Here is a 13,739-nt window from a genome sequence, read left to right on the forward strand (position 1 = left end):
TTCCCCCCGCCCCCAGTAAGAATCTATAAGCATCAACCCATTTAAATTAATACATGAAAGCAAATTGAGAGGCCACCTTGGACGTTTAGTAGACCCAAATTGAGATGGAAATGGGGGGGGGGGGGAATCGGATGCCCACATAAGCACACACACACATATTACTGGGGAATTAATGCAAAATTTCACTGGGATATTCAAATACGTGTTATCCAATTGTTATGGAGTACCAAAAGCACACTTTCAGAGCCCAAATAGCTTCTTTTTTAAAGAGCTAAGCAATATAAAAAGCAGCCAACATGTGATAGGGAGACTTGTAGGGCATGTATCAGCTTGGGGAGGAGTGGGGACTTTTCCATTCTGAAAACAATGCTGGAGAGTGAAAACCACCACCCCTCAACACTGTGGCTCTCTCACACATCCCAGGCTACTATTGCTTGAAAAAAACACAAAGTAGGGGTTTTTTTTGGGGGGGGGGGAGGCACATCTAGTTTGGCCCTAAGGCATAGTGTTTTAAGAAGCAAATTACCAATGCCTGAAGTTAACAGAAGGGTTTAAGGAACTGCAAAGATGAAGAAGTTAACAAGACAAAGAGAAAATGAGATCTCAATGTAAAGCAACCCAAAATCTTACATTGGACAGCTGGTCCCATTAACTCTGGAATATAGCTATAATGGAGAAAACTACACATAATATGAGATTTCGACAAGGACTAGAAGCTCCAGACACTTTTTATATGGTTTGACATTCTGGTGTTATGCATACAATGGAACCATCATTTTCAAGGCAACCCTTCTGCAAGCCTGGCAAATCTAGAACTATACTTGATAATTAGATAATGCTGATATTGTTTACTTGGATTTTGTTATTTTAACTCACGTGCAACTGTACTCATTTTACATGCTTATTTTATAGTTTGCTTTTCCTCTTTTGATTTTCATCTGTTATAACAGTTTTCTTTGTTTTATATACACTATAAAATGAAATAAGAAATATTCACCAAAAGAAAGAAAGAAAATGAGATGATGAGAAAACTGTGCGCACTTTGTTCAGGGTTTTTTTTTTGGGGGGGGGGGGGACAGGGAAACCTGCATTGAGAAACTGATGAAAACAATTAATTTCCATTACTGTAGGCATTAAGCTGTTAAACCGGAGAGATTTGGAGGCCGTGTACAAATCGATGCATATACAGGATCAGTTTCGCATGGATGAAAGACACAGCAATGAAATCAAACTGTAAACTTCCAAGCCCCTACCTTTGACTTCCCAGTCATCTTCTTTAAGAAGCTGAGGGTCCGCCCCAGGGTGGTCCCCTCCCTCTGCGGGTGCACCTGGTCTTCGGCCTCCACCGTGGTGGCGTCCAGCCGCCCGCAGCTCCCAGCGCCAAAGCTGAAAGCATGGAAAAAGTGAGAAAGGAGGAAGGTAGCAAAACAAGCACACACTCACTCACTCACTGGTACCCAAGCCAAACAATCCCCCTTTTTGTTGTTATTGTTTCTAGGCCAGGAAGTAGGGAGGGGCCGGCTCCCTTGGCGGCCCCCAGTGACCTCAGAGGGTGGCTGCTCCTATTCCCGGCTGGGGAGAGGCAGCACAGAAGCATCACTGTTTGCTTAAGCTCCACTAGCAGCGAGCAGAAAAGAGGCAGGCTGAACATCATCACCTGGGCCATGAGCAGAGATTTCAGTGCCCCAGAACCTCTCACAGGCAGAGAGGCTCCCCCTCTGCTCCCATCTTGGGGTCTCTCCTGAAAAAGACTTCCATTAGTGCGAGAATCAACTGCCACAGATCTTTCACTGCTACCCTCATATTTGAGCTCATAAAATATGATGAGCCTTGGTGATTCCCTTTAAAGCCCTAAGCGGCTTGGCATCCCAATTCCTGAAAGCACACCCTTCTGCCCATTCCAGCTTGCTGGCACCCACAGATCTTCTGCTGAGACCCTGATCCAAGTGCCTTCCTTACTGGAAGTGCAGAATGCAAATCCCAAAGAGGAGGTCTGGAATAGCATCCCTCAAGAGGCAATCCTGGTGCCGACTTAATGATGTTTTCAGCACTGGGTTAATACACTTTTATTTACATCTTAATTCCCATAATCCCTCACTCTGCTTTGTAAATTCTTACCTGCTGTCTTTTATTGCAGATGCTCAGGTGAGTTTCTTATTGTATTGTATTAAGTTAGTTATCTATATCTGTTTTGATTAAACTGATTAAAGAGCCAGAATGGTTTTGCGGTTAGAGTGTTGAACTACTAGGACCTGGGAGAGATCAGGGTTCAAATCCCACTGCTGGAAAGGCAAGACACAGCTCCTAAAGAAGCCAGCCCATGGAATAGCAGAAGTCCTACCAGATGAGTCCTGGAAATGAAGATGGGAATACGAATTGGCAGGGGCAGCGATGGGGAAGAACGGACACATTCTCAAATACTGGGGTGGGGGGTGGGGGAGACTGTACTCTGAATTTATAGAAAGGATGGTGATGATAATGTGTGACTGAGAATGCTGGGATTTTTATGGGACAACCCCCTGACCTCTCCTCCATCTCTTGTCTTTGCCTTCCTCAGCATAAGTTAAGCCCTTTGTGCCAGAAGGTATTTTCAATGTGTATGTTTTGTTTGATTTAAGAATTTATAAACTGCTTTATATAGACTAAGCGGTCAACAAGAATATATAAAACCAGCCAACCAACCAAATAATAAAACAAAATCACAAAGCTTTAATAAAAACTCTTCCTGTGAATTGGCTGCAAATGAAGAACAGCAATTCAGCCAGGGGAAGGCCTGAGTTAGGTGCTGCTGCTTTTTTAATTGTTTTATTTAACCCAATTTTGACATGCTCCATATGCAAATGCTAAAATTTATGGGGCAAGCAAGTTTGCTTATTGGGGGTGGGTATTTGGTGAAAACTCCACTTTGGATCTTGTCATTCTCTAAGCTGTATAACAAACAACACATGGTCAAGAGTTGTCTGGGGTACAATTTTCTCATGTTCAGTGCCTGTCTCTTCTTTAAGTTGTCCCCCTTTTGCAATTCTGCCTATGCCTCAGGAGGTGTGTCAGAAAGCTCTCCCCCCTCGGGAGGGGCAGATTAGTCAATTTCAATTATTTTCTGCTTCTGATTTTCCCAATCTTAAATGCAGTTCTCCACATTTCCAGTTTGTATTAAAAAGTCCTCAGGAAAACCCATCAGAATTTTACTATGGTTTCTCCTAATATACACATTTTTGTATGCAATTTTGCCAAATAGACACATTTAGCAAAGCAATTTTCCTAATGCATTGAAAACGGGTGAGAAGTTATTTTTGCTCTCTTATCTTAGCAGGATTGGCTTTGCAGGCCAAATTTGACAGGCCACTGACCTGTCAATTCTGTGATACCGTTATGATGTCACACGATTGCCAGGAACGTGAAGCTGCCAGCACCCTTCTGTCAAAATTCTTCATGCAGCTTTGCAGGTCTTCCCACACTTCCCCCTTAAACCCAGTGCTGGGGGGGTTTAAAAGAAGAACACAGGGAGACTTGCAAAGGCAACCACTGTAGAGCAGTCTGTCTTAAAGCTGTAACAGGTCTTTTGAAGTAGCTTCCAACCTGTTCTTCTAAGGGGGAGGTTGCTTCAAAGTGTGTACAGTATTTGCCAAGCACTTTAAGACAGGATCGACTGCTTGTGCTCCTTTCTTTCTCTCTTCCTCTTAACTCTAGGGAGAAAGGTTTGCAAGCATGTCCTGGTTTGCTTGTAAAACGCTCCCTTTAAGATCAGAGCAAGATGCGGACTTAGAAGGGAAGAGGGAGGAGACTGGCAATGACTTCTGTGAGTCTCCTCATACTTTTAAATCCCTAATCTTACAGTGATCTCTAATCTCCATTCACCAGCAGATGAGCGGAGATTAAATCCTACTGCAAGGCCTTGGGATCCAATGCAAGGTTAAATCCTGTCCTCCTGCCCATCAGCTGATGTCACCAGTGATGTCAGCTGATGGGAGTGGTTTGGGGAAAACAGCCTGATGGGCCAAAATGGACCCTCTGGAGGTCCAAGATAGGTCCATTTGCCATAAATTATCCACCACCGATTTAAAAAGTTTTAAAAAACATTTAATACAGTATCTTTAAAAACTCAGTGTGGTATACAATGTGTACAATGGAAAAACAATTTGCATTAAGACAAAAATATACCCTAAGAGCAATAAAACAGTGTTATTTATCTATTTAATGCCCTTCTATCCCATATTTTTATTTTATTTATTTATTGAATTTATATATCGCCCTATACCCGGAGGTCTCAGGGCAGCTCACAGAACATATTTTTCTCCAAGGAGCTCAAGATGGCATATATGGTTCTCCCCATCATTTAATCTTCACAGCAACCCTGCAAGGTAGGTAAGGCTGAGAGGAGTGACAGTCCCATGGCCACATAGTGAGCTTCATAGCCAAGTGGGGATTTGAACCCTCATCATTCAGGTCCTAGTCCAACACTCCAACCACCATGCTATACTGGCTCTTAACTGGCTCAGCAACTAGATTTTGTAGTGGGGGTGGCAATTTTTTTCCTTTTCACCCAAGGTCATGCCCAGTGAGTTTCATGGCTAAGGAGATTTGAACCCTGGTTTCTTCCAGGTCCTAGCCCAGCACTCTAACCACTGCACCACACTGTTTTATTTTATCAAACAGATGGGGGGTGATTCTTACACATAGGTCAGGGTTCAAGCATGCATTTTTGTACATGATTTTCACTAACATGCACGTTTATATGCAGGCTTTACCCCAGTATATGCATTTTTGTAATGACTTGGCTGGAGAACTAGACTGCAAAATTCAGAGAAGTGTAGGTTTCAAAGAAGGGCTGCATCACTAGCACTCCAGGTCTACCCTAAAGTACTTGGCCTATACAAATGCCTGGTTGCTTTCTTTTTTGTATCCTCCCCACCCCAACACCACTGCCTGCAGACCTCTAAAAATAAAACTGGTGCCAGTGATCCCTAGAGGGTAGGGGAGAAGGAGGTTTTCCTGGAGCATCAAGGGACCGTCATTGGGGAAGATTTAGCATTAGTGATAATCAAACAGCTACGATTCTCCCCTTCAAAGTTAGACCTGTTATGGAAAAGCTGAATTACACATCTGAGCAGTGCAAAGAGAATCGTGCAAGTGTGGCCATATCAGCCAAACAATGCTGCCATTCCCCTTGAGATCAAGGACTCCCAGGTCAGGAGCTGAGCTACGAGCTCAAATCCCACCACCCTCAGTCATATCTGAAGGGCAAGAAGTGTGACTCACCCATTGGACAGGCTCACAGTGTCACCATAAAGGGAGATCCCTGGCAAGGGAAGGGAGAAGAGACATATTTTATCTACTTGAATGACAATGTATATATCCCACCTTTCTACTTCAGAAAGTCCTCATGTGTTACCCGCTTTAAAATCACAACAGTGAAATATCAACAATGAAAACCATGCAAACAAAACTGACAGCGACAAGGAGGGTGATTCCAGATGGGGGGCAGATCTTAATGCTGGAAATGGGTTGTTGAGATATCATAGAATCAGAATTGTAAAGGTCAAGCCCCTGAAACGCAAGAATATGCAATTGTCCCTTATGGGGATCAAACCTGCAACCTTGGCATAATCATTGCACAGGGCTTGTTTGCAACAAGTCCCCTCCCCCTTCTTATACAAATATTGAGGGACATGGTCACCCAGAGCTACCAGTATATGCAAATGTCTGCCCCATTTAAGAGTATAGAACCTTTATTCTTAATAATAATGGAACTCACAGGTGGATAATACTTTTATTTTTACATGTCTTTATTATTTTGTATTATTATTTATTATTTGTAAAAGGAATATTTGCATGAGTTAATATTTTATTACCATTTGGAGCTGTGTTGTGTTTTTATACTTTTGACCTTCTGGTCAGTCATACTTTACAGTTTATATTTTTGATTCTTTGTTTCTTGTCTTTTTATATTTACACATTTTGTTGCTGTTAATAATAAATTAATACTTAAAAAACAAGTTTTTTTGAACACTGGATTTTCATATAAAAGATAAATCCAGATTTTTAGGGAGTGGGGATATGGACTAGCATTTTGATGCCAATAATGGTGCCTGGGGGCTGCAAAAAACACACACACAAAAAAAACTTGCAAGCATGAGCAGCCCCCATCATACAATAAACCTCCATCTAGAAGCCCCACAACTAAAGCAGCAGCATAAGCAGAGCGAAACTGCAAAAGTTAATTGCTGGTTAAAACCCCAGCAGTACAGAACAGGGAACAACAACAAGGACATCTCCCTGGAGAGGGAATTTCAGAGGTGGAGTGGAATTGCAGAGAGCACCCCCTCTCCAGTCACAACCCCACCTGACTTTCAAAGGCAGCTGGCAGCTGGATGAAGACCTCATCTCAGAAGAGAGTCTTAACTGGAGGGAAGGCTTCACCTGAGAGAGCAGGTGGTCCTTCAGACACCACCTGCTCTTGGTCTGTTTTGGTGTTTGAACATGCAAGAACCCCACAGAGGGAGCAACGAGGAGCGGCTAGACGCTAGAGGCTCAGTGGTAGAACATCCACTCTGCATGCCTAGGGCTGAACCCAGGCTCCAGAAAATCCTACTTTTTAAAACCACAGTGGAACAACTGTGCAATTTCCCCAGGTGTAATGACCTATTGTGCAGCTATTCAACAGCCTGGCTAGCCAGTTATGGCCTATATAGATTGCTCCAGCCATTTCCCTCTCTCCTCTCTAGGAATCATCACTTAACCCAGTGCTTCCCAAATGTTTTCGGGCCACCACACCCGTGGTTCCATGACCTCACCTCCAGTGCCCCTTGCCCTATAAAAAACATTGTTCAGAATAGCAGTTTGCACAAGCCACTATGGAAGATAATAACACAAAAGAATTCAAAACACTAACAATTAATTGCACATTCGTTCAAAATCTAGTTAAAACTATTCAGTTTAATTAATTCAACAAAACTGATGAATTTGATCCAACGATACCAGCTTTTCAAAATCTGATGTCATTTACACCACCAGCACCTCACTCAGGAAATTCCACTACCCCCCTCAAGTAGGACTACCACCCACATTGGGAATCACTAAAAGAGAATCACTTCTCTTTTCACATAGCATACCCTTTATATTGTTTTCTTCCCTGTGCCCCCCCCAAACTGCACTTGGGGTGGCTAATCATGATCAGGAGTGCTGTGAAGGCAAATGCCAGCACTTAACCCTTCCCATCCTCACCAAAGCCTAGTGAAAATCACCCTCCCTTTCCCCTCACAAACATATGGGGCTGGGGAAAGTGCGCCAGCCTGGCTACAGAATGTTATTTGGATTCCAGAGGTCTGGAACCAGAGTTTCAATTCCACTTTCAGGATAGCAGTGATTGGGTGCTGCTTAATGGTCCACACCTAGAAATGCCCCACCCCACAAATCTCCACACTCACCATCTGCTTCTGCCGGGTAGCTGTCGATGCCACTCATGGAAACAGATTTGGACAGAGAGCTGCCATTGGAGTTCTGGGATGCATGATATGCTTGCATCCTCTTGGAATGTTCCTGAAAATGAGAGCGGGCTATTAATGTCACAAACACCACCACCAGCCCTGGGCAAAGGATTCCTCACTTCAGCAGCAGGAGGGCATAGAAATCTGGGACACATACACTCTACCGATCTAAAGCCCAGCTTACTACTTCTCTAGCTTTCAGTAAACTAAAAGCTACCCACTTCTTCATTATTATTTCAGAAGTCACCCATGGCCGGTGCTTAATGAAACTTGGCTGAAACTAAGTTTTGATACAGGCTGAAGTGAGGCGAAGATAAAACCACATTCGTAATATGACGTTCTACCGTTTTTAGCAACCATTATGACAACAACAAAGGAGAATATGTAAGCTTATTTTCAGTCACTAAACCTGCCATGGGATCCCCTAAAGCATCTGAAACTGGATATTCATTCTTTCATTGACATGGATACCTGTGAGCTAAATGGGTCCAGAGGGCCTCTCTCTCCACACAGGTGTATCAGGAGAGGCTCCAACCTCCTCCACCAGCTCCTAGGCCCCCAGCCAACAACCAGAGCAGTTGGAAATTCTGTTCCAACTGCCAGCTGCCCAGGGACTGCAACAGCCAAAGGGGAGGGTCACTCTGGCCTCTAACCTTGGCTGGAGGAGCAAGAGCCACTGAGCCACTGCACTGCCTCCATCCCTGCCTAGGGAAAATCAACCTGGCTCTGAAGAGGAGATGCAAGTGACTGTCAACATCTTGCCGCCTCATTCCAGCATGATCAAATCAATCCCTCCTGTAACTTCCTTCTGTCTAATATGACCCTTTTGTTTCTTGACCTTTTTCATCTGTAAGCCAGGCATCTACTTACAGCGTCTTCCACCAACATTTTGCATCCTGAATTTTAACAAAATGACCTTTCTGGGGGTCTGGAAAGCGAGATTAAAAAATCTAAACATACATCCGTACCTGAGAGAATTCCTGGTCATCCTCCTCTTCATCCTGAGAGAGCATGGACTCCGTCTCATCGTTGCTACGGATGATAGGGGCTCGGCGGGGGTCCCTTTGGCTCTGAGGATGTCCGTCCAGTTGCTCGGTGGAGGAGTCAACTTCCTCGTGCGCTAGTCCTTTCATACTCATGCTGGAAAGGAAGCCAATCAGACAGTTAAGAGCTTAAATGTGATCCCATGTTGAGCTACCCACATCCAGTTATAAAGGACCTTTCCACTGCAGACTCAAATCTGAGCATTTTTCAAAAGTGCACAGATATAGGAGGGTGCAACTGTTAAAATAGTGGTTGCACCAAGTTCATATCCACAGCCTGATATCAGTTTCCCAACTTGCTATGCACTCATGTGCGGGCCAGCTAGCCAAACCAGTGTGGCATAGAGGATAGTGTGCTAGGCCAAGACCTTGGAGGCCAAACAGCTGCGAGAACCATGGCCTTCAAGGTCTTGGCCCAGCACACTAACTTCTATGCCACACTGGTTTGGCTGGCTGGCCTGCACACAAGTGCATGGCCATACTCACTATACTCACCAGAGCTTGCTGGACTTGACATCCATCAGAAACCCAGCAAATCCCTTCTGTGCGTAATGTGATTTTTGTCTCTCTCCCACCACCACCTTCCCAAAGCTCTTGAGAAGCTGCTTCTAACTTGTAGAGGCACACTTCCTTCTCTAGAGCTCCCCACCACTGAAAACATTTGCAGAAGTGGGGCGAGTTTCAGTCTTTCCAAGCAACTCTTTTTGCAGAGAAAGTGAAGACAAGGGGGGTGGCGCTGGAAATCCCAAGTGGGTTTGTCCTCAAGTCAGAGGCAGAGGAGCCATACTTTAATATATGCTATTTAATTCTATTACTATTATTATTATTACAACAATTTATTATATGCCCTTCACCCTAAGGTCCCAGGGTGGGCTACAACAATCAAACCACAATATTAAAAACAGTTTTAAGCAACTTACAAACACAGAAACAAGGTGGGCCCTAAAACATACATTTCAAGGGTCAAAGGTCAGGGTAAAGATCCGCTAAACTTGGTGCCAAAGATGGTAGGGAAGAAGGTGGCATTTCAAGTTTTGGGGGGATCTGAATTGTTTAGGGTTTTGAACGCTAAGGTGAGCACCTTTAATTGGGCCTGGAAGCGAACAAGCAGCTGTTTCAAAACACAGGTGTTAAAGGGAACCCCAGCCAGAAATCTGACTGCAGCATTTTGTCAGACGTCAAGGTTCAATAGTTAAAAAGGCATGATAAAGTTGATTTTAAAAATTGCCTTATACAGAGTCAGACAAATTGGCCCATCTCGGTACTGCTTACATTGAATGGCAGTGGTTCTCTAGAGCAGTGTTTCCCAACCGGTGTTCCGCGGCACACTAGTGTGCCGTGAGACACCGGCTGGTGTGCCGTGGGAGGGAGGCGGGCGAGTCGGGCGGCGAGAGGCGGCGGCGGCGAGGATCCGCGTCGAGCCGGGGGCGGCTCCGCGGTGCTGGTGCCGAGCGGCGGGGCAGCGCGCGCAAAAGGGAGGAGCGCGAGACAGCGGAGGAGGAGGAGGCCGGCATGTCCGGGCAGCAGCAGCAACAGCAGCAGCAGCAACTCCCGGCGACGGCTCCTCCTCCGCCCGCTATCGCCGCCACCACCACAACAGCCGCCGCCGCCTCAGCTGCCGCCGTCCCTCAATCCCTCGCTCTGCTGCCTCCTCCCACCCCGGCAAGGGGAAGGGAAAAAACTTTCACTTTTGTGCGTCCCTCCCGGCGTGACGCTGCGCGCTGACGTCACGGGGCGGGGCTTTAATGGTGGTGTGCCGCGAGATTTTTTCCCGGTAAACAGGTGTGCCGTTGCCCAAAAACGTTTGGGAAACACTGCTCTAGAGTTTTCAGGCAGGGGGCATTCCTAGCCCTACTTGGGAAAACCAATGTCTTCAAATCTCCCTGCAAACAAATTAGGATGCTCAATGAACAGGTTGTCTGGAATAGACTGTAGCAAGAAAACGCCTTGCTGCCAGCAGGGGGCAACCCAAGACTGGTTTGGATGGGACCATCCAACCAAGCTGAGTTTGGGAAGATCCCCACTCCACACCACAGAGTTCAGGTGCTTCCAGGTGCAAGTTTACAGTCAAGTGTTGGAATAGCAGTGAAAATAGCTGGAAAAATGGGTACAGGTACCAATTCCATACACAGAGTGGGGCTGGGGGGAACAGACTTGAGACAGCACCCCTGTGTGGAAGAAGCCAACTCACACAGCACATAAATTCTGGGGGATTTGCTGCCACGAGGTGCAATGATGGCTGCAAACTTAGACAACTTTAACAGGAGGTCAGACAAATTCATATAGAATTCAGAAGGGTATCAATGGCTACCAGTCACAATGGCAATGTTTCTTTTACTTATTTATTGCATTTATATCCTACCTTTTCCCTCCATTGAGCTGAAAGTGGGTCTCCCCCTCCTCCTTTAACCCCCCACAACAATCTTGCAAGGTAGATTAAGCCAAAAGGCAGTGACTGGCTGAAGGCCACCCTGTGAGCTTCATGGCCTGGTGGAAATTTGAATCCTGGTCTCTCCTAGGTCCATGTCCAACACTCTAACCACTGCACCACACTGGCTCAATGTTTTACCTCTTCTATCCGATGTGGCCAGGGTCAGAAGCAAAAGTGGGCAGAGCAATAGATGTGTACAGTAGGGTACATTCTATTCAAAGTTTCTGTACACACACACACACACACACCTCTCTATGCAGGCAAGCAAGAGGCATTAACACAGTTCAAGGACACATTCCAGCCAGGTAAGAGCACTTGATGTAGGTGAGCAGCAGAGCCAGTGAGTGGCCATGCCCAAAGGCAGGACCCAGAGAGGCCTGGAGGGCTCTATCTGCATACACACCCACACACCCTGAGCCTGAGATCTCACATGCCTGCTTTATGATGCTGGGTCCCAAGAGCTTCCAAATTTTACAGTAGTTTGGACCATTTTCTTCGCATTTCCTAGCTAGATTAAGAAGTGAACTAATTTGAGCATCTGCACAGAGCTAGGCCGTCATCACTGCAGGCTGTACAATTAAATTGGATTTGGTGTTCTTTTGCAACAAACCCATCCTCCACCCCTGGAAACCAACCTGGAGGTTTTCATAGTAAGGAAAGTGACAGGAAAATGCACCAGACAGTGTGAAATAACAATTGCTTGATGCAACATCTTATACCCTTCCCCACAAATGAGAATGAATACAGTGGTTACAAACTTAATCCGTTCCGGAAGTCCGTTCTTAAACCCAAGGTATGCTTTCCCATAGCAGCAGGGGACTCAATTTACAAATGGAACATACTCAACAGGAAGCAAAACATGTTCTGCTTCCAAGGTAAAGTTCACAAACCAAAACACCTACTTCTGGGTTTGCAGCATTCTTAATCCAAGTTGTTCATAAACTAAGCTGTTCTTAAACCAAGGTACCACTGTACTCAATAAGCAGCCCAATTTTCCCTAACCATCACCCCGCAAACAAATCTGGATGAATGCCAAGAAAGCAGCCTTTCTGTGTTCTGGATGACGGTTTTGTGTGGACACCCCACAACTATTCTATACTAAATGGTTTGTGTAGGAGCAGCCACGGGTACTCCCAGGTGACCTGTTTATTAAGAATTCAATCCTGATTTTTTTTTGCAGGAAGGTTAGATGACAAAGCAAGTGTTATTCCATATTTTCTATTGCATTTGCTCAATACTTATTTGCTCATCACTCATTACTGCAAAAAGTTTGATCACGGGGGCAAGCAAATTTTTTGGAATGTGATTGAATGCCTACCTGAAGTTAGTCTGTATTTGTGAGCTTCTACTAAAATACATGAGCACAAGAACTGAGGTGAATAGAGCACTTCCAGGTGTGGGTTTATTGTGAGATGGGTGCTCCTCACGCAGGCAATGAATGATTGATTGGCCTGTATATCCCACCTTTTTCTCCTAGGAGCTCAAGGTGGTGTACAGAGCTCTTTCCCTCTTCATTTAATCCCTACAACAACCCTATGAGGTAGGTTAGGTTGAGAGGCAGGGACTGGCCCATGGTCACCCAGGCAGCTTCACGTGGCTGAGTGGGGATTTGAACCCTGGTCTCCCAGCTCCTACTCTGATACTCTAACCACCAGCTCTCAGCATCCACAGGACCTCATTAGTATCAAAACACCATTTTGTATTTCTACCCCACCCCGAATTTATTCCAGATCTACCCTTTCAGTTACAAAAAAACCCCACCCTGTGTTGCCCACAATCCATTTGCTATCTGCTGCCTTCTGGAGCAACCAGTAGAAGCCTGGGATATGCTCAGCCCTGCTTAAAGACCGCCTTTTCCTGAGTGAGGTCAGCTTCTGGCCTGAACAAGCACCTGACATAGTTTTCCACTCAGGGTCAAGCCCTAGCACCACCCTTGCGATAAATTCAGTCTCCCCCACCCTTGCCAGCCTAGCTGTTTTAAGCTCTTAAAAGAGTACAAAGGCTCCCTGAACATGGAACTAGCTAGAACCTCAGAGCCTAAACTCTCCTACAGAAACAGTGCGACAGATTTGCAGCCCCAGAAGCCAAGGCTTTGTCCAGACACTATAGATCAGGAAGGGCTGTTTTCCAAGACAGGCTGCTGCGAGGGAGAGATAAAAGGGGAACAAAAGCAGCAGAGACTGATGGGAAGACCAAAAAGAGACACAGGACTTCAGAAAAAGAAGCTGGGCATCACTTGCAGAATCTGAAAGACTCTATTCCCTCAAATGAGATTTTTCAGGGGAGCCCTTCTCTCAGTCCCATCACCCTCAGAGGTATGCTTGGTGGGCTAACAGAAGAGGGCCTTCTCAGCAGCTGCTCCCAGGCTTTCAAACTCCCTTCCTACAGAAGTCAGACTGGCTCTTTGTTTTCCTTCTGCCAGCAGGTGAAGATTTTCCTGTTCCAACAGGTTCTTGGAAATGGACTGTTTTTAAGCAAAGGGCTGGTGCTGTGATGTTTTTTATTGCAATTATCTGATAGTTCTTATATGTAGTTTTAAGTCTACCCATGTTTAATTGTTGTTTAATTATTGTCCCCCCCTAGCCCCTGTTCTCTATTTTATCTGAAAGCCGCCTTGAGTCCCTGTCAGAGAGGTGAGATATAAATAAATAAATATCATCATCATCTACCCTTTTGAAAGGACACTAGGATCGCTTCCACATTACCGGTTTACCCAGCTTTCTTCCCGATTCATTTGCAGGGTGGTTATATTCGGGTGATTACGTGGGTTGCTCACTG

At 45.3% G+C, this 13,739-nt stretch overlaps 1 protein-coding gene across 8 annotated transcripts in view; it reads right to left on the reverse strand.

The window, feature by feature from the left end:
* The window catches only part of ARHGEF2 (Rho/Rac guanine nucleotide exchange factor 2), a 113,583-nt gene that overhangs the window by 80,065 nt on the left and 19,779 nt on the right, over positions 1-13,739 (reverse strand). For 6 of the 8 annotated variants that reach the window (XM_083478090.1, XM_083478088.1, XM_083478091.1 and 3 more), the window contains 4 exons: positions 8,456-8,627; positions 7,428-7,539; positions 5,260-5,299; positions 1,254-1,386 (listed from right to left, as the gene is read on the reverse strand). In XM_083478090.1, the coding sequence (XP_083334216.1) occupies positions 1,254-1,386; positions 5,260-5,299; positions 7,428-7,539; positions 8,456-8,627 (457 nt within the window). Of the gene's footprint in view, positions 1-1,253; positions 1,387-5,259; positions 5,300-7,427; positions 7,540-7,958; positions 8,065-8,455; positions 8,628-13,739 lie in introns of those variants that run through there. The other 2 variants (XM_083478092.1, XM_083478084.1) reach the window with 2 other exon arrangements.

Source organism: Podarcis liolepis (assembly GCF_965112155.1).
Source record: "Podarcis liolepis genome assembly, chromosome: 15".
Classification (NCBI taxonomy): domain Eukaryota; kingdom Metazoa; phylum Chordata; class Lepidosauria; order Squamata; family Lacertidae; genus Podarcis; species Podarcis liolepis.